Source organism: Epinephelus fuscoguttatus, linkage group LG1 (genome assembly GCF_011397635.1).
Source record: "Epinephelus fuscoguttatus linkage group LG1, E.fuscoguttatus.final_Chr_v1".
In the NCBI taxonomy this organism is placed as follows: Eukaryota; Metazoa; Chordata; class Actinopteri; order Perciformes; family Serranidae; genus Epinephelus; species Epinephelus fuscoguttatus.
Genome location: NC_064752.1, coordinates 52,441,986 through 52,460,467, shown reverse-complemented (window position 1 = coordinate 52,460,467; position 18,482 = coordinate 52,441,986). Strand labels below are relative to the sequence as shown.

The 18,482-nt window shown below is 43.4% G+C and overlaps 1 protein-coding gene across 1 annotated transcript in view; it reads left to right on the top strand.

The window, feature by feature from the left end:
• The window catches only part of LOC125886092 (dihydropyridine-sensitive L-type skeletal muscle calcium channel subunit alpha-1-like), a 542,543-nt gene that overhangs the window by 224,800 nt on the left and 299,261 nt on the right, over nt 1-18,482 (top strand). Inside the window, exons 18-19 of the mRNA XM_049572040.1 lie at nt 12,102-12,231; nt 12,369-12,428. Of these exons, the coding sequence (XP_049427997.1) occupies nt 12,102-12,231; nt 12,369-12,428 (190 nt within the window). The remainder of the gene's footprint in view (nt 1-12,101; nt 12,232-12,368; nt 12,429-18,482) is intronic.

Here is an 18,482-nt window from a genome sequence, read left to right as displayed (position 1 = left end):
AAGTCAGCTCCATGATACAACTCCCAAACCTGACTATTAAAACAACTATCACAAAAACTTGAAAGGAATTGGCGTTTAATAAATCTGGAAGAATTTCATTTAGTCTGGGAGGACAGTCTTAAAATGTACAGGACAGCCATCCGCAATGCCAGAGTGAACTATTATTCAACATTACTAGAAGAAAACAAGAACAACCCCAGGTTTCTTTTCAGCATTGTAGCCAGGTTGACAGAGTCCCAGCTCTATTGAGCCTTGTATTCCTTTAGCCCTCAGCAGTAGTGATTTCATGAGCTTTTTTAATGACAAAATTCTAAATGTTAGAGGCAAAATTCATGACCTCATGCTCTTAGACAGTACCAATCTGCCTTCAAACACAGGGAACTTAAACACAGCTGTAAGACCTGATATATATTTGGTTTGCTTCTCTCTGATTACCCTTCAACAACTGACCTCAATGATTTCTTCATCTAAATCATCAACGTGTCTCTTAGACCCCATCCCAACTAGGCTATTTAAAGAAGCCTTACCTTTAATTAACACTTCTGTATTAGACATGATCGATATGTCCTTACTAACAGGCTATGGACCACAGTCTTGGTAGCTGTAATGAAACCTCTTCTAAAAAAGCCCACCCAGCATCCAGAGGTGTTAGCCAGCTATGAACCCATATCTAATCTTCCCTTTCTCTCAAAGATCCTTGAGAAAGTAGTCGCAAACCAGCTGTGTGACTTTCTCCACGACAGTAATTTATTTCTAGGTATTTCAGTCAGGATTTAGAGTGCATCATAGCACAAAGACAGCACTAGTAAAATTACAAATGATCTTCTAATTGCTTCAGACAAATGACTTTTCTCTGTACTTGGTTTCTTAGATCTGAGTGCCACATTTGACACAATAAAATGCACTGCTATTCCTTTATCTGTCGACTGTCCTAATAAAGGTGGTAAACCCTAAGTTGGATATCTGTTGTGGATCTGTGTGTCACGTGACAACACAGTCAAGCACTGACAAACGTTACATGCAGGAGCCGCCGGTGAAAAATGTCTTCATCAAAAAGTAGAAAAGTGGACATAGAGTGTCGGATTTTCCAAGAAAAGTGGACCAATTTGTATTTATTCACAGAGGTAAATGGGAAGCCAGTGTGCTTGGTGTGTTCGCAGCACCTTTCAGTGCTCAAGGAATATAATTTTCGACAACGCTATCAGATTGATTATAGCGAAAAATACTAGAACTTGCAAAGACAACTGAGAACAGAGAAGATTAATTAAATGCTGGCAGGTTTGAGGAAACAGCAGTCTGCTCTTAGTTGTAGCCGAGAGATCAGTTATACAGCTGTAAAAGCTAGCTACCTTATTGCTAACAAAATAGCATCAGCATCAAAGCCCTACTCCGAGGGCAAGTTTGTGAAGACATGCATGCTGAAGGTGATAGAAATCGTGTGCCCGGACAAGCACCAGGCTTTTGCTTACATCAGTCTGACAAGAAATTCTGTTGGAGAAAGGATTTCCGATCTTGCTGGAGATTTTGACAGTCAAATTAAGGACAAAGTTAAGTTATTTGTTACATTCACAGTTGCAGTTGATGAGAGCATGGACATAACCGATGTTGCTCAACTGGCCATAGTCATTTGTGGTGTTGATGAGAGTCTGACATCGAGGAGTTCCTTAAGTTGGTGCCAATGACACCACAACAGGGAATGACATTTTTAACTCTCTCGTTAGAGTGCTGGACAGGGACAGGGTCGGGATCGATGCCCATGCTGTCAGCTTGGCTAAAGACAGTGCAACATCAAAGATTGGTATAAAGGCAGGTGTTGTGACAAAATACAGAGGAAAAGTACAGGCTGCAAAAAGAGGGCACAGACTTTGGACTTTTGTATTTTGCACCAGGAAGTTTCAGTCAGTTTGACAGCTTTCTTACTGATAAACACATTACCCATGGCCTGCCGTACCACACCGAAGTAGGGTGGTTAAGCAGAGGAGCCATGCAGATGTGTGTCTTTGATTTACGAGAGGAAATTGGACAATTTATGGAGCGAAAAGGAAAACCAGTGCCAGAGCTGAAAAATGCTCTGGCACTAAATTTTATTTTATAAATAAAATTTACTTACTTTTACTTACTTACTGTATGGCTGCGGCACCTTGCATTTATGGTGGATATTACAGAGCACTTGAATATTCTGAACAAAATGATTCAAGGCCGTAACAAAGTTGTCACACATTATTTTGACAGCATAGGAGCTTTCCAGTTGAAGCTGGCTTTGTGAGGGGATCAGCTGCTCATTTCCCCCATCTAAGAATTGTGAGCGCTACCGGAAATGATGCTGACATGAATCCATACAAAGACAAAATTGCAGGACTATTAGTTAGGTGTGGTGAAGCCACCATAAGTGCTCAAATCTATGTAAAAATGCACGTTATGAAAGCAGCATATTGAGTGCCAGGTGGCCAGCGCGCGCCGTTATTGGACGGCGCATGGACACTCACCCTCTTGCGATTGGACTTTGAACTTATCCCACAGTAGTGGTACCGTGAGGTACCGTAGTACTACGGTACTCCAACAATGCTAGCGCGGGTGGCAATCAATCATGTGGGACATGGTCTCAATTTGCGTGATACGTGAAAAGAGACAGAAATGCTGGTCACCCTACTTAGCCACTCGCAAGCAGCAGCTAGTAGGGGGCCCCATTAGGGGGGATTCCAACGTGTTGTCGTTGTTGCAGTGTCTATAGGGGTTCCATCATATTGTCATTGATATGGACCAATGTCAGCCATCTCTGGGGGCCCCCTTCCAGCTCAGGGCCCTAGGCAATTGCCCAGTTTGCCTGTCTGGTTGCGATGGCCCTGGTTATAGTACAGATAAGAGTAAGATCTTCAACCTCAGTCTACAGTTGGGGCGGGTGCCGGCACTGTGGAAGATTTCCTGTGTTGTGCCGGTACCAAAAATGACATGTCCAGCTGAACTTAATGACTTCAGACCAGTAGCCCTCACTTTGCACATCATGAAGACCTTGGAGCGGCTGATTCTACGCCTACTGAGATTTGAGGTCAAAGACGAACTCGACCCCCTGCAGTTTGCATACAAACAACACATGTGAGTGAACGATGCTGTCCGCTCATCTGGAGGAACCTGGCGCTTATGTGAGAATCATGTTCTTTGATTTTTCAAACGCATTCAACACCATGCAACCCAACATACTCAAAGACAAGCTCATAGAGATGGCAGTGGATCCTTCCTTTATCTCCTGGATCACAGATTACCTGACAGGAAGGCCACAGTATGTCAGGTGGGGGAACTGTGTTTCTGGGACATTAATGAGCAGCACGGGGGCTCCACAAGGGACTGTCCTGGCTCCATTCCTGTTCACACTGTACACGGCGGACTTCAAATACAACTCTGAGTCCTGCCACATCCAGAAATACTCGGACGACACTGCTATTGTGGCGTGTGTCAGGAATGGGCAGGAGTCTGAATATAGGGACCTGATAAAAGCCTTCAGTGACTGGAGTCACAAGAACTGTCTCCTCCTGAACACCTCAAAGACCAAGGAAATGATCATAGATTTCCGCAGGTCCAAGCCTCCTCTTCAGTCAGTGAATACCTGTGGGGTGGACATTGAGGTGGTGTCAAGCTATAAGTATCTAGGTGTACACCTGGATAATAAGTTGGACTAGTCCCTAAACACAGAAGCTCTCTACAAAAAGGGGCAGAGCTGCCTCTTTTTCTCGAGGAAGCTCAGATCTCTCGACATCTGTTGTAAGATGCTGCATATGTTTTATCAGTCTGTGGTGGCAAGTGTGTTGTTTTATGCTGCAGTCTGCTGGGGAGGAAGCATCAGACACAAAGATGCAAGGCGGCTGGACAAATAAGTCAAAAGAGCTGGCTCTGTGATTGGAGTCAGGTTGGACACACTGGAGGAGGTAGTGGAGAGATGCACACTGAAGATGTTCAAGGCCATCATGAACAACTCAGATCATCCACTCCACAACACCTTGTGGACCAAAAAACTGTGGTGGACAGCTCCTCTCTCTTCGATGCAGGACAGAGAGATACAGAAGATCCTATATACCAACAGCCATCAGGCTTTATAATTCTTTGACATATAATAGATGAGCGGACAGATAATTGAATTTCCCCTTGGGGATGAATTAAGTTATTCTTATTCTTATTTTTTCTTATTACACAATTATACCTATCAATAAAGCCAGAAGAAACCAATCAAGTAACTAAACTTCAAACATGACTTAAAGACATAAAAACCTGGATAAGCTCCAATTTCCTTATGTTTAATTCATATAAAACTGAAGCTATTGTTCTTGGCCATAAACACCTCAGAGACTCTCTCTGTCTAAAGATATAGTTGCTCTGGATGGCAACAACATCGCTGGTCTCACCACCGTCTTGTATGCCTTTCCTTTTAAACTTGCTGGTACTGTTCTATCACACATCATACCTGACATTTTCTCCATCCGTTCGAACATGCTTGCACATGTTTCTTCACCTCTTTTCCACACTCTCTGTTGCTCTGGACTGTTGACCCTAAGTACTTAAAATCCTCCACCTTCTTTATTTCTACTCCCTGTAACCTCACCGTTCCACTTCAATCAATCAATCAATTTTATTTATAAAGCCCAATATCACAAATCACAATTTGCCTCACAGCATACAACATCCCTCTGTCCTTTGGACCTTCACAGCAGATAAGGAAAAACTCCCCCAAAAAACCCTTTATCGGGAGAAAAAAATGGTAGAAACCTCAGGAAGAGCAACTGAGGAGGGATCCCTCTTCCAGGACGGACAGACGTGCAATAGATGTCGTACAGAACAGATCAGCATAATAAATTAACAGTAATCCGTATGACACAATGAGACAGAGAAAGAGAGAGAGAGAGAGAGAGAGAGAGAGAGATGCAGGACAAACGGTAATGACAGTAGCTTACAACAACAATAATGAAAGTAATAATATTATAGTTGTAGTTCTGGCTTCTGTGGTACAATATGTTGAAAGTATATATCTGGCAGTATACATGTGTGACAATAATCGTATGTGTATAATAACAGTAGAAGTATGACTAATGACTAATGATGGCAGCAGCAGCAGGAGGCATCTGGCAGGACCACGGCAGCAGCACAACCACACACGTCACGCTATCCAGGCACTGATATGTGTTAATCTGAGAGACAGTGGAGCACAAAGGCTCCGGAGAAGAAGCCAAGTTAGTGACATCCAGAATGGCCGAGTTAGCAAGATGCAGTAATAGGATACGAGAGAGAGAGAGAGAGAGAGAGAGAGAGAGAGAGAGAGAAGGAGAGAAGGTGCCCAGTGTATTATAGGGGGGTCCTCCGGCAGACTAGGCCTAAGTCAGCCTAACTAGGGGCTGGTACAGGGCAAGCCTGAGCCAGCCCTAACTATAAGCTTTATCAAAGAGGAAAGTCTTAAGTCTAGTCTTAAATGTGGAGACGGTGTCTGCCTCCCGGACCATAACAGGAAGATGATTCCACAGGAGAGGAGCCTGATAGCTGAAGGCTCTGGCTCCTGATCTACTTTTGGAGACCTTAGGGACCACAAGTAACCCTGCGTTCTCAGAGCGCAGTGTTCTGATGGGATACTAAGGCACTATGAGCTCTCTAAGATATGACGGAGCTTGACCATTTAGAGCTTTATAAGTGAACAGTAGGATTTTAAATTCAATTCTGGATTTTACAGGGAGCCAGTGCAGAGAAGCTAAAACAGGAGAAATATGATCTCGTTTCTTAGTTCCTGTCAGTACACATGCTGCTGCATTCTGAATTAGCTGGAGAGTTTTTAAGGACTTACTAGAGCTACCTGATAATAGAGAGTTACAGTAATCCAGCCTTGAGGTTACAAAAGCGTGGACCAATTTTCTGCATCTTTTCGGGTCAGGATAGGCCTAACTTTCGCAATATTACGCAGATGAAAAAATGCAGTCCGTGGGGTTTGTTTTAAATGAGAATTAAAAGGCAATTCTTGATCAAATGTTACTCTGAGGTTTCTTACGGTAGTGGTAGAGGCCAGAGCAATGCCATCTAGAGAAACTATGTCATCAGATAAAGAGTCTCTGAGTTGTTTGGGGCCAAGAACAGTAACTTCAGTTTTGTCTGAATTTAACATCAGGAAATTGGTGCTCATCCAGGTTTTTTTTTGTCTTTAAGGCAGTTATGGAGTTTAGTTAATTGATTACTTTCTTCTGGCTTCATTGATAAATACAACTGTGTATCATCCGCATAACAATGCACTAAGATCTAATAAAACAAGTACAGAGACGAGTCCTTTGTCTGAAGCGATCAGAAGGTCATTTGTAATTTTAACTAGTGCTGTCTCAGTGCTATGATGCACTGAGACTGAAATTCCTCAAATAAATTATTATCATGGAGAAAATCACACAGCTGGTCTGCGACTACTTTCTCAAGGATCTTTGACAGAAAGGGAAGATTAGATATTGGTCTATAGTTGGCTAACATCTCTGGATCCAGGGTGGGCTTTTTTAGTAGAGGTTTAATTACAGCTACCTTAAAAGAATGTGGTACATAGCCCGTTAATCAGGATATATTGATCATATCTAATATATGAGTGTTAACTAAAGGAAAGACCTCCTTAAGTAGCCTAGTTGGGATGGGGTCTAAGAGACACGTTGATGATTTAGATGAAGAAATCACTGCGGTCAATTTTTGAAGAGAAATTGGGGAGAAGCAATCTAAATATATATTAGGTCTTACAGCTGTGTTTGAGGTTAGATAGGTACTATCTGAGGACAGGAGGTCATGAATTTTGCCTCTAATAGTTAGAATTTTGTCATTAAAAAAGCTCATAAAATCATTACTGCTAAGGGCTAAAGGAATACAAGGCTCAATCGAGCTTTGACTCTCAGTCAGCCTGGCTACAGTGCTGAAAAGAAACCTGGGGTTATTCTTGTTTTCTTCTATTAATGCTGAGTAATAGTTTGCTCTGGCATTGCAGAGGCCCCTCTTATAAGTTTTGAGACTGTCTGTCCAGATTAAACGAGATTCTTCCAGTTTGGTTAATCGCCAATTCCTTTCAGATTTTCGCGATATTTGTTTTAAGTTAAGGGTTTGAGAGTTATACCAAGGAGCGAACTTTCTTTGCTTTGTTAACTTCTTTTTAAGAGGATCTACAGAGTCGAGTGTTCGCAGCGAGCCTACGGCGCTATCAACAAAATGATCAATTCGGGAGAGGTTAATGTCGGTACGGGAAACCTCTGTTACTGAAGAACTTGGTATTGAATTTAAGAGTAAACATTTCCTTAAATTTTGCGACAGCATTATCTGATAAACATCTAGTATAGTAACTGTTGCTGAGTGGCGTGTAATCGAGTAAAAAGAAATCAAAAGTAATCAGATAATGATCCGATAGTGAGGGATTCTGTGGAAAGACTGTTAAGTTATCGATTTCAATTCCATACTTCAGAACTGGATCGAGGGTATGGTTAAAACAATGAGTGGGTTCATGTACACCCTGACTGAAGCCAATGGAGTCTAATAATGAGATAAACGCGGTAGCCAGGGAGTCATTATCAACATCGACATGAATGTTAAAATATCTGATTTAAGAACTAAACTGGATAAAAACCGTGTGAATTCAGATACAAATTCAGAATACGGGCCAGGAGCACGGTACACTATAACAAATAAAAGTGGCTGCAAGGTTTTCCAGGTTGGATGTAAAAGACTAAGAACGAGGCTTTCAAATGAATTATAATCTAGTTGAGGTTTAGGGCTGATTAACATGCTAGAGTTAAAAATGGCTGCAACTCCCCCTCCTCGGCTGCTGCCTCAGGGTATGTGGGTATTATTATGACTAGGAGGAGTGGACTCATTTAGACTAACGTATTCATCTTGATACAGCCATGTGAGACTGAGTAAATCAATATGATTATCTGATATTAATTTGTTTACCAACACTGCTTTAGACGATAGAGACCTGATATTTAACAGTCCGCATTTAATTCTCCTGTTTTGTCTTTCTGTCACAGAAGAGGTTTTAATTTTTATGAGGTTGCAGGGTCCGACATTCACGGTTGCCCAAATGCCCGGGGCAAGTAAAAATAGCCGGCGGGCCAGCAGACCCTGCGCAGACATGCCCGATCGGGCAAGCAGCACTGACTCGGACACACACACATACCAGACAGCCTCTCAGTCCTTACCCGCCAACGTTAGCTCATGTACAACACAGGTACCACACAGAAACTTTTACAAAGGGTCATAATGTGCTTCTAGTGACTGTCAAACCGCCAGCGAAAGTTGTTTTAAATGCGGACACGGAGAACAGCTGCCTGCTCTCATGGGACAAAGATCCTCTGAAAAGAAAGACGGTTCACTCTGCTCTGTCGCCAGGAACAAACTGGGAAGCAAGGATCCTCTCTGAGGAAGAGGGCTCACTTTGCTGCAGGTTTCACTAAAACATTTTTTGTTTTGTTTTTTTCTTTTAATAAATTGAACACACATTAAAGAACATACAAGATCCTGTAGAGAATTAATACATATAATACAATACAATAAACACTGTCAAATTAAATGAAGGAAGAGGATTTTTTTAAAGGCAAATTAAATATTGGGGATTTATGTATAAATATACATAGAGACATATATAATTATAAGATACGTAGGCTATGTTAGGTGAATACTCCTGTCAGTGACCCTGACCACTGGCATTGGCAAAAGAACTGGTTGGTCCCCGGACGTTGCACTGCGGCTGCCCACTGCTCCTAGTGTATACAGTAGGATGGGTCAAATGCAGAGGTCAAATCTTTGTAATGTGCTGAGAAAGGACAATAAGGAATCTTCTTCTAATAATAATTTCTTAATAACTAGGAGATAACAACAGAATAAAGAGATTTCAAAGACTTAAAAAATAAGGGACATGAATCAAAACAACAAGAAACGAGATATAGTCATACACACCCAGTTTTAATAAACTCAGTACTGTTTTTCAACACATATATTGTTTTGTCTTCCTTCAGTGTAGTTAGCACATATTGTTATTGCGCCATTGGTTTTGGCCTTGGTGACCCACATTTTGTTCCGTGATGCCCCAATAAATTTTGTATTTATCCATGGCCAAAGTGGCCTTGCCCTAAAAATATCTTAACTCCAGGCCTGTAATCATGTATTTCCTCTCCTGTTTCTGTCCTCGGAGGGGCCAGTTGCAGTGTGCTGCTTTTTTATGTGCTGCTGCCTCCATTGGCTGAGCGTCTCTACTAACGTAAGATATGAGTCATGAGCGAAAATATGCACCACACAGCCAGAAAAAGAACCTCTTAGGCAGGGCAAGTAAGAATTTAGATGGGGCAAGTAGATTTGAGAAGTACTTGCCCGGCAGGGCAAGTAGGAAAAAACCTTCGGACCCTGGGTTGTTATGCACAACTCCTCTTTGTTTAATTTTAGATTTAGATAATTTAGGTGGTCGGGGGACAGACGCCGTTTGTATAAAACTATGAAAACTATGGCTGGGTAACTGCACTAGAAGCTCAGAGAGGCGTTTAGGACTGCGACTCTGAGTCCTGATCTCAACTCAGAGAAAACTACGGAGTCCGACATGGTTTTTGCGTATTCACACACCGAGGCAATATTAATTTTAGTGACCTCCGATCGGCGTAACCAGGTGTCATTGCCGCCGACGTGAATAACAATCTTACTGAGTCTATGTTTAGCTTTAGCCAGCAGTTTTAAATTTGATTCTATGTGGCCCGCTGTGGCCCCAGGGATACATTTGACTATGGCCGCTGGTGTTGCTAACTTCACGTTCCACAGAATAGAGCTGACAATAACCAGAGTTTTATCCTCAGCGGGTGTGTCGCTGAGTGGGGAAAAGCGGTTGGAAACGTGAACAGGCTGGTGGTGAGCAGTGGGCTTCGGCTTGGAGCTATGCCTCTGGCGAACGGTTACCCAACCTCCCGGCTGAACAGGCGTTACCGGAGGACCGCTAGCAGAGGCTAAGGCTATGCTGTGTGGCTCCGCACCGGCTACAGGGGGCTGGCTAACTACCGCAGCTACTGAATGGTTTTCCATGGTGCAGAGCCGCGCTTCTAATTCACTGAGCCTCGCCTCCAACGCAGCAAATAAGCTACACTTATTACAATTGCCACTGTCGCTAAAGGAGGCAAAGGCATAACTGAACATTTGGCACACCGAGCAAGAAAGAGCAGAGGGAGAAACCATCGTTAACTGTAAAGCTAATGTAGTTAACAAGGCTAGTAACGTGCAAACAACAGCTAAGATATTAGCAAGAAAGTCGTAGAAAGGACGAGAGCTATAAGTGCTTAAACAGAACAAGTGTGGGTTAAGACTTGAAGTAGACGTTAAAGCAACTGAAGTGAGAAAGCAGAAAGCAGGTTAGTAGAATTCACCAGAGCAGCACAGAGACGCTGTCACAGAAACACCAGAAATGACACAACTCGCTTACTGCAATACGTCAGCATGTCAGTCAACCAGACTTAGACTTAGGTCCTTCTCATTCACACACATGTATTCCGTCTTGCTACGACTAACCTTCATTCCTCCTTTCCTTCCAGATGACACACCAAATATTCTCTGATAACATTAGCTGTAGTTGTCCAGTAATTTGGGAGCACCTCTGGCCGCCCAGAGCCTGTCTCAACTCCTCCCTGAAAACCACACAACCCTCTTCCACTTCATCCTCTGCTCTGCCTTTGTCCTCTTCATCTTCCTCACCACCAAAGTCATCCTACACACCACCATCCTATGCTGTCTGGTTACACTTTCACCTACCACGACTTATCAGTCGCTGGTCTCCTTCAGATTACATCGTCTACACAAGATGTAGTCCACCTGTGTGCTCCTACCTCCACTCTTATAAGTCACCCTGTGTTCCTGCCTCTTCTGGAAGAAAGTATTCAGTATAACCATTTCCATCCTTTCTGCAAAGTCTACCACCATCTGTCTTTCTGCATCCCTATCCTTGATACCAAACCTGCCCATCACTTCCTCATCAGCTCTGTCCTGCCCAATATGTCCATTGAAGTCTGCACCAATCACCACTCTCTCACCTCTGGGGGATAGGATCAGTTCTCTTCTAACTCACAACCTACCTGTGGGGCATAACCACTAAAAACATTGAACATCACACCTTCAATTTCTAGTTTCAGACTCATCATCCTATCTGACACTCTTTACACCTCCAAAACATCCCTTACAAACTCCTCCTTCAGGATAATTCCTCCTCCATTTCTCTTCCCATTCACACCATGATAAAACAGCTTGAACCCTGCTCCTAAGCTTCTAGCCTTGCTACCTTTTCACCTGGTCTCCTGAACACACAGTATATCCACCCTCCTCCTCTGCATTATGTCAGCCATCTCTCGAGCTTTCCCTGTCATAGTCTCAACATTCAAAGTCCCTACTCTTGGTTCTAGACTCTTGCCTTTCCTCTTCTCTCTCTGCCTATGGACACGCCTTCCTCCTCTCCTTTTTTGACTGACAGTAGTCCAATTTCCACCGGCTCCCTGTAGGTTAACAGCACCGATGGCAGTTGTTGTTAACCTGGGCCTCGACTGATCCAGTATGGAAGTCATGATCGTCGTGATTCACGCGTTTTATTTGGCATAGATTTTATGTCGGATGCCCTTCCTGACACAACCCTCTGCATTTATCCAGGCTTGGGATCGGCCCAATGAGAACACTGGCTTGTGCCCCCTTGGGGCTGCACACTCTGCCCAGCTATCTACCAGGCCATTGAAAAGTAATAGTTTTAGGGCAGGGAGTTTTATGGCACCAGGAATTATAACTCAGGAATTAAATTAAGACTCTGGTTCCTTTGGTCGTCTGGCTCTTGCATTGAAAACAGTCTCATTATGTTTTTAAAAGGGTGCCCACTGGATTGCTATCAAACTGCATGCACCTTTCAACACTGAGTGTCAGTTAATTAGCAAAGGAAATGTATTCACCTACATGGTACAGACTTCGCAGTCCGGTAAATATGTTTTGCCACAATTAACTATGTTCACTTAACTTTTGGTTCCAGATGAACTTTTTGAAATGTATACCTTTCTGAATTTCACAAGTTATTACAAAACTGACATGAAGATGTCTCTTAACCATTTCAGGTTCCGGAGGCTCTGCCATCGCATTATCAATGCAACTACTTTCACCAACATCATCCTCCTCTTCATCCTGCTGTCATCTATTTCTTTAGCTGCTGAGGATCCCATTGACCCCATGTCCTTTAGAAACCAGGTGACAAGTGCTTGCCTGTACAACTGTAATTTAAATGTTAAAGTTTCATTGAATAAATTGCAGGTTTCAATCACAGTCAGCATTTAGTACAGATATTGTATCATTGTTGACAATACAAACAAATGTGACACTTTCAGGTGTTGGCCTACGCTGATATAGTCTTCACTTCAGTGTTCACAGCGGAAATTGTGCTCAAGGTAATGACAGGCACCACAGTTAATATTGTTGATACATATGAGTGACAAACCAAAGAAAAACCTGAAAAGACCTGGAGAAACAGTGAATCCTGATGCATCCTCAGAGGTAATAAAGGCTTACGTAATAGTTCAATTCTGACCAAATTATGTGACTCATACGCTATGGCCTTTACTCTAACTGGATCTTAATGCAAAAGATAGAGAAGCTGCTTGTTTAGAAGAATGGTTTTCACCCCTCCAATAAAGTTTCACACACTCTAAGAATCTGCACCAAGGGGTGGTGAAGCTTTTCAAGACACATTATGGAACATCTTTTTTGGACATTGCATGTTGGGTTTTCCTTTTGTTTGTCACTATTGAACTACAGAAGCCCTGAGAGACAAGGTGAAAACAAAAATCCTGCAGACAATGTTGCAGTTTATTTAATATGTAGGAGATATTACCTTCTACTTACAAACTGTTATCTCCTAGGAAATAAACTTCCAGGAATTAAATTGACTATTTTGAGAGTGAGAAAGCTATTGGGACTTCTTATGAGCCATCTGAAAAATGGGCAAACCACATTCTTATGGTAATACATGATAACATTCTAATTTGGTGATGTATTTTATTTCATTTTACCACTTTAGCCTCCTTTGGTATTTGGATAAAGGATAGGCAATGGAACTCCAATCAGACTGTCATGTTAGTAATTCATTCTGTTGCTCACTCATTCGCTGCCTACGTAGACTGCTGATAGGTACATGCTTGGGAACCTAGACGTTGCTGGCAGGTGGCTGTGGTGCATATGACATAGAATCCTGCTGGTGCCTCTGTGTAGTTCTATAAAGTTTTACAATCGATAAGTTAACTGAGAAGGTAAAACTTTTTGTTTAAATGAAATTAATTTGTTAACTTAGGTTCAGGAGCAGGGCCACACCTCAACCACACCCCTGATTACCTGCCAAGCCTGCTATACCTGGTGAACCCATCCTGCTCTGTTTGTCTCAGATTTCTCAAGACCTCTGAACACATTATCAAACTTAGACAACGCCAAAACTTAGGTTTCAAAAGAATCAACTTACCATGGATCCTGAATTACAAATCAACCCATCTGATTCAGAGGATTATTTGCACAATGATCTGTTCGAAGCAGATGATCCTCCAGCCATGACAGACCAAGGTCAAGCCAGCATCTCCGGTCAGTGTCACTTAATGAGATCCCTCCAACTCCTGATCGGTCTCCGGGCTTCTTTCCTCCTTCCATGGGGGCCGAACATAGCAACGCACACAGACAAAAGTAACACCAGCAATCTTCTTCTGGTACAGCCCCCGGTTATCCATGACAGCGCACTCGCAGCAAGCCCTCCACTTCAATGCAGCTGTCTCCACGTCCACATACAGAGCCAGCGTCAGAGAATGGACCATCGCCCACCTTCAACGATTCTCAACTTTGTTCAAACTCTACTCAGCTTCCATCAGAACTCCGGCAGCAACAATCACTGCACCAGAGCCAATCACCGCCAGTGTCATCTCAATGTTGTCACCTGGGTTCTGTGGCCTTCAGGGCCACAACCCATATCATCACCCCACCTAGTGGGGGCCAGATCGTATTACCCCGTGTCTGCTCCCTCTGTGTCTGACTTTTCCCATATTTTCTCAGCTTTCTTCTAATCCCTGTGTTCTCAGGCTTCACAAAATCCCTGTGCACATACATCCTTTCATCCCATCATCCCTTCCTCTAAACTTCCTTCAGCCACATGCCATTTCCCTCTCTGGACGTCACACAGCTCCTGCTCCCTCATTTTCCATCATAGCCAACACTGCACCACAAGAGCACCATCCAGTAACTCAAGGGGCCCCACCACAAGCTTATCAATTAATTAATTAATTAATTAATTAATTATGCCATTCACATAATTCAACAAGCCAAATCATTCCCGTCCTGTCTTTTAATCAAAGTTGCAGCATTTCTTTCTTTTATGACGACTTCATCACACAACCCCAGGAAATTCAACTTTAAATGGATGCAGCTCCTTCCGTAGGTTTCAGTGGTTACCACGGAGGAAAATGGTTCACTTCTGCATGGCCCACAGAATTCAAAGCCCTTGACTCAGAGTCCCATTCTCCCTCATCCGCTTCATAAGCTTTATTCCATCATCATAGCTGCCATTCTTTGGAGGCATGATTGGTCTAGGAAGTCCATACTAATACACTCTGACAACACTGCAGTTGTAGAGATCCTAAGCAAAGAGCGATCTTGTTCCTCAGCCATCATGAATATCATGCGCAGACTCACATTAATCTCAGCTCAACACCAGTTCATTCTCAGGGCAGCCCACACTCCTGGTTACCACAACAGCATTGCTGATTCACTGTCTCATCTCCCATTCCAGAAATTCCGGCACTTGGCCCCAGAATCTGATCTCCACCCCACACCAGTCCCACCATTTTCAGCCACAACATTCAACTAGCTCCTTAGCTACAAAATCTTCATAACGCTTCACAACAGCCTCACCTCAAGTACTCTCTCAGCCTACTTATCTGGCTGGAAATGCTTCAAGGCATATCACATCACTTACCAGCTGTCATTTCCCTCTCTGGACGTCATGTGCACATGTGTCTACGCGTTCAGCCTGTTGCAGTCGCTCCTGCTTGTTTTCTTAGTTTTCCTACTTTTTTGCTTTATTAAGTTAGGTATTTGTGCTTGTTTTTTCTCAACGCAAAGAAGAAGGCCTTCAGAGCTGGTAACAGGGAGGAGGTGAGAACAATACAGGGGGAACTGAAGATGAAGATCAGGGAGGCTAAGGAGAGGTACAGGAGGAAGCTGGAGTGGAAACTCCAGCAGAACAATATGAGAGAGGTCTGGAGTGGAATGAGGACCATCACTGGCTTCAGGACCAACAACAACAGAAGAGTTGAAGGCAGTGTGGACAGGGCCAATGAACTGAATCTGTTTTTTAACAGATTTGACACTGCTGGCCCTGTCCATCCCCCCTCTGACTCTTCTGCCGTCTGTCTTGGACAACCATCACCCACTTCACCCTCCTCCCCCACTCCTCCCTCTCACACCCCAACAGCCTCCTGCCTGAGCCCTCCTCACACCTCCTCCCCCCGTGGCCAGACTGACTGTATTCTCCATCATGAGGACTACACCCCTCCCTCACGTGTCATCACCTCCACAATGTGCTTCACTGCTGACCGTGTGAGAAGACAGCTGATGAGACTTCACTCAAATAAGGCTGCAGGCCCTGATGGTGTCAGCCCCAGGGTGCTCAAAGTCTGTGCCCCCCAGCTTTGTGGAGTACTTCAGCATGTCTTCAACATGAGCCTGAGTCTCCAGAGGGTCCCCATGCTGTGGAAGAGATCCTGCCTCGTTCCTGTGCCAAAGACGTTGCGCCCAGTGGCTCCAAGGACTACAGACCTGTGGCACTGACCTCCCACATCATGAAGACCCTGGAGAGACTCATCTTGGAGCAGCTCCGGCCCATGGTCAAGCCACTTTTGGACCTCCTTCAGTTCGCCTCTCAGCCCGACTTGGAGTTGAGGACGCCATCATCTACCTGCTCAACTGCGTCTACGTCCACCTGGACAAGCCGGCAAGCACTGTGAGGGTCATGTTTTTTGACTTCTCTAGTGCGTTCAACACCATCCGTCCAGCTCTACTGACAGTGACAAGCTGACAGCAATGCAGGTGGATGCCCCCCTGGTGTCCTGGATTGTAGACTACTTGACTGGTAGCCCACAGTATGTGCGCTTGCAACACTGTGTGTCAGACAGAGTGGTCAGCAATACCGGGGCCCCGCAGGGGACTGTCCTCTCTCCCTTCCTCTTCACCCTCTACACCACAGACTTCAGCTATTGCACTGAGACCTGCCATCTTCAGAAGTTTTCTGATGACTCTGCTATAGTTGGATGTATCACCAAGGATGATGAGGATGAGCACAGGGCTGTTTTGGATAACTTTGTCACATGGTGTGAGCAGAACCATCTGCAGCTCAACGTGGCAAAGATAAAGGAACTGGCTGTGGATCTGAGGAGGACCAAGACTCTGGTGACCCCTGTTTCCATCCAGGGGGTCAGTGTGGACATTGTGAAGAGCTGTAAGTACCTGGGGGTACACATGGACAATAAACTGGACTGGGCTGAGAACACTGACGCTCTCTACAGGAAGGGCCAGAGTCGTCTCTATTTTCTGAGGTGACTGAGGTCCTTCAACATCTGCCGGACTATGCTCAGGATTTTCTATGAGTCTGTGGTGGCCAGTGCTATCCTCTATGCTGTTGTGTGCTGGGGCAGCAGGCTGAGGGTGGCGGACACTAACAGACTCAACAAGCTGATCCGCAAGGCCAGTGACGTCGGAACGGAGTGTGACTCTCTGATGGTGGTGTCAGAGAGGAGGATGCTGTCTAAACTATCTTGACAATGTCTTACACCCACTCCACCATGTGCTGGTCAGGCACAAGAGTACTGTCAGTGAGAGACTCATATCACCTAAATGTACCACTGAGCGCCACAGGAAATTATTCCTGCCTGTGGCCATCAAACTGTACAACTCCTCCCTCTGAGTGGCCCTAAGACTATTTCACCCACTGTCAACATGTGCAATAATTTAATTTAACTTGTACAATAACCCCATTTTACCTTGACTGTATACAGTGGTGGAAAAAAGTTTTCGGACACCCTTAAAATTTTACACAATCTCAAATATTATCATGAAATATTTGTGGAAAAATCTTTTTTGTGTTTCAAAAGGTGTGGCTGCATTAGACAGATACAAACAAATACAAATTATATTTTTTTTGTTTATTGTATACAAGAAAAACTAACAAAACTAAATTCTTGACAGTTTCAATATGTCAGTTCTCAACATTGTCGGTATCAAAGTCAACAAATAACAGAGAATGTGTTCAAAACTGAACAAAAAATAAATAAACCATCACATCATCAAATTAATACTTAGTAGTCCTGCCACTGGCATGTGGTAGAGCTCTAATCCTGGCTGGCATGTTCCCCACGAGCCTTTCACACTGTTGAGGGGTAATCTTGTCCCATTCTTCTTGAACTACTGCTTTTAATTCTTCTAAATTCTTTGGTTTATGCTTTGAAACAGACCTTTTGATAATCCACCACAGATTTTCAATAGGGCTCATGTCCGGGGATTGAGGTGGCCACTCTAGGACCTGGATACTGTGCTCCTGCAGCCAAGTTCTACTGGCCTTGGATGTGTGGCAAGGGGCATTATCTTGTTGAAACATCCAGTTTTTACCTCAACGGAACAGTGCACGCGCAGAAGGGAGCATGTGGGTTTCGAGAATGGTACAATACTTGGTAGAGTTCAATGTGCCATCACAGACAGTGAGATGACCAACACTCCCTTTGCCCAATCCCCAGTTCATCCTCCCAGACTAACCTACATCCATTCACCATTCCTCAACAACTAACACCTCCTGAATTACAGTTAAACAGAAGACATATTGTTGTGGCGTGGTCCTTGGTAGTGAAGCTCCATTTGGCTGAACTCTCAGTGCCTTTTGTATCATGCACTAAGCACTTCATTTTGCACAGGTTTCTCACTCTTAAAAAGCCTAATTAAGCCTAAAAGTTTATCTTGTTTGTATATTGTACATAATATCCCCTGCTTATGAGTTAAATTTAGGTTTTGGCCATCACTTTCTGCAGAACAAAACAAACAAAAAACAACAACAAAATAGTTCTCAGGGCTTCATCACTTATTGGTCATTTAAAAATATATAAAATTGTATTTCACACTGCAGTCAAAAAATGACTTAAATGAGTTATGGTAAAGCTGTAATTAACAGACATTAAAGGTTTGTCTTGGTCAATGATAACATTTCTTTCTTTTTTAGTTTTTTTCCCCTCCTTTTACTTACCTGTCCTATGAATTCAAAGACAATGTTAATAGTTTTGAGATGCAACAATATTTTTTTGTTTGTCATTCTGCAATTTTGTTTGTTTTTTATTAGCCGTGTGTTATGCCTACAGCAGATTGTTCTTTTATACAGTCATGGTGTCATAATGGATAATATATATATATATATATATATATATATA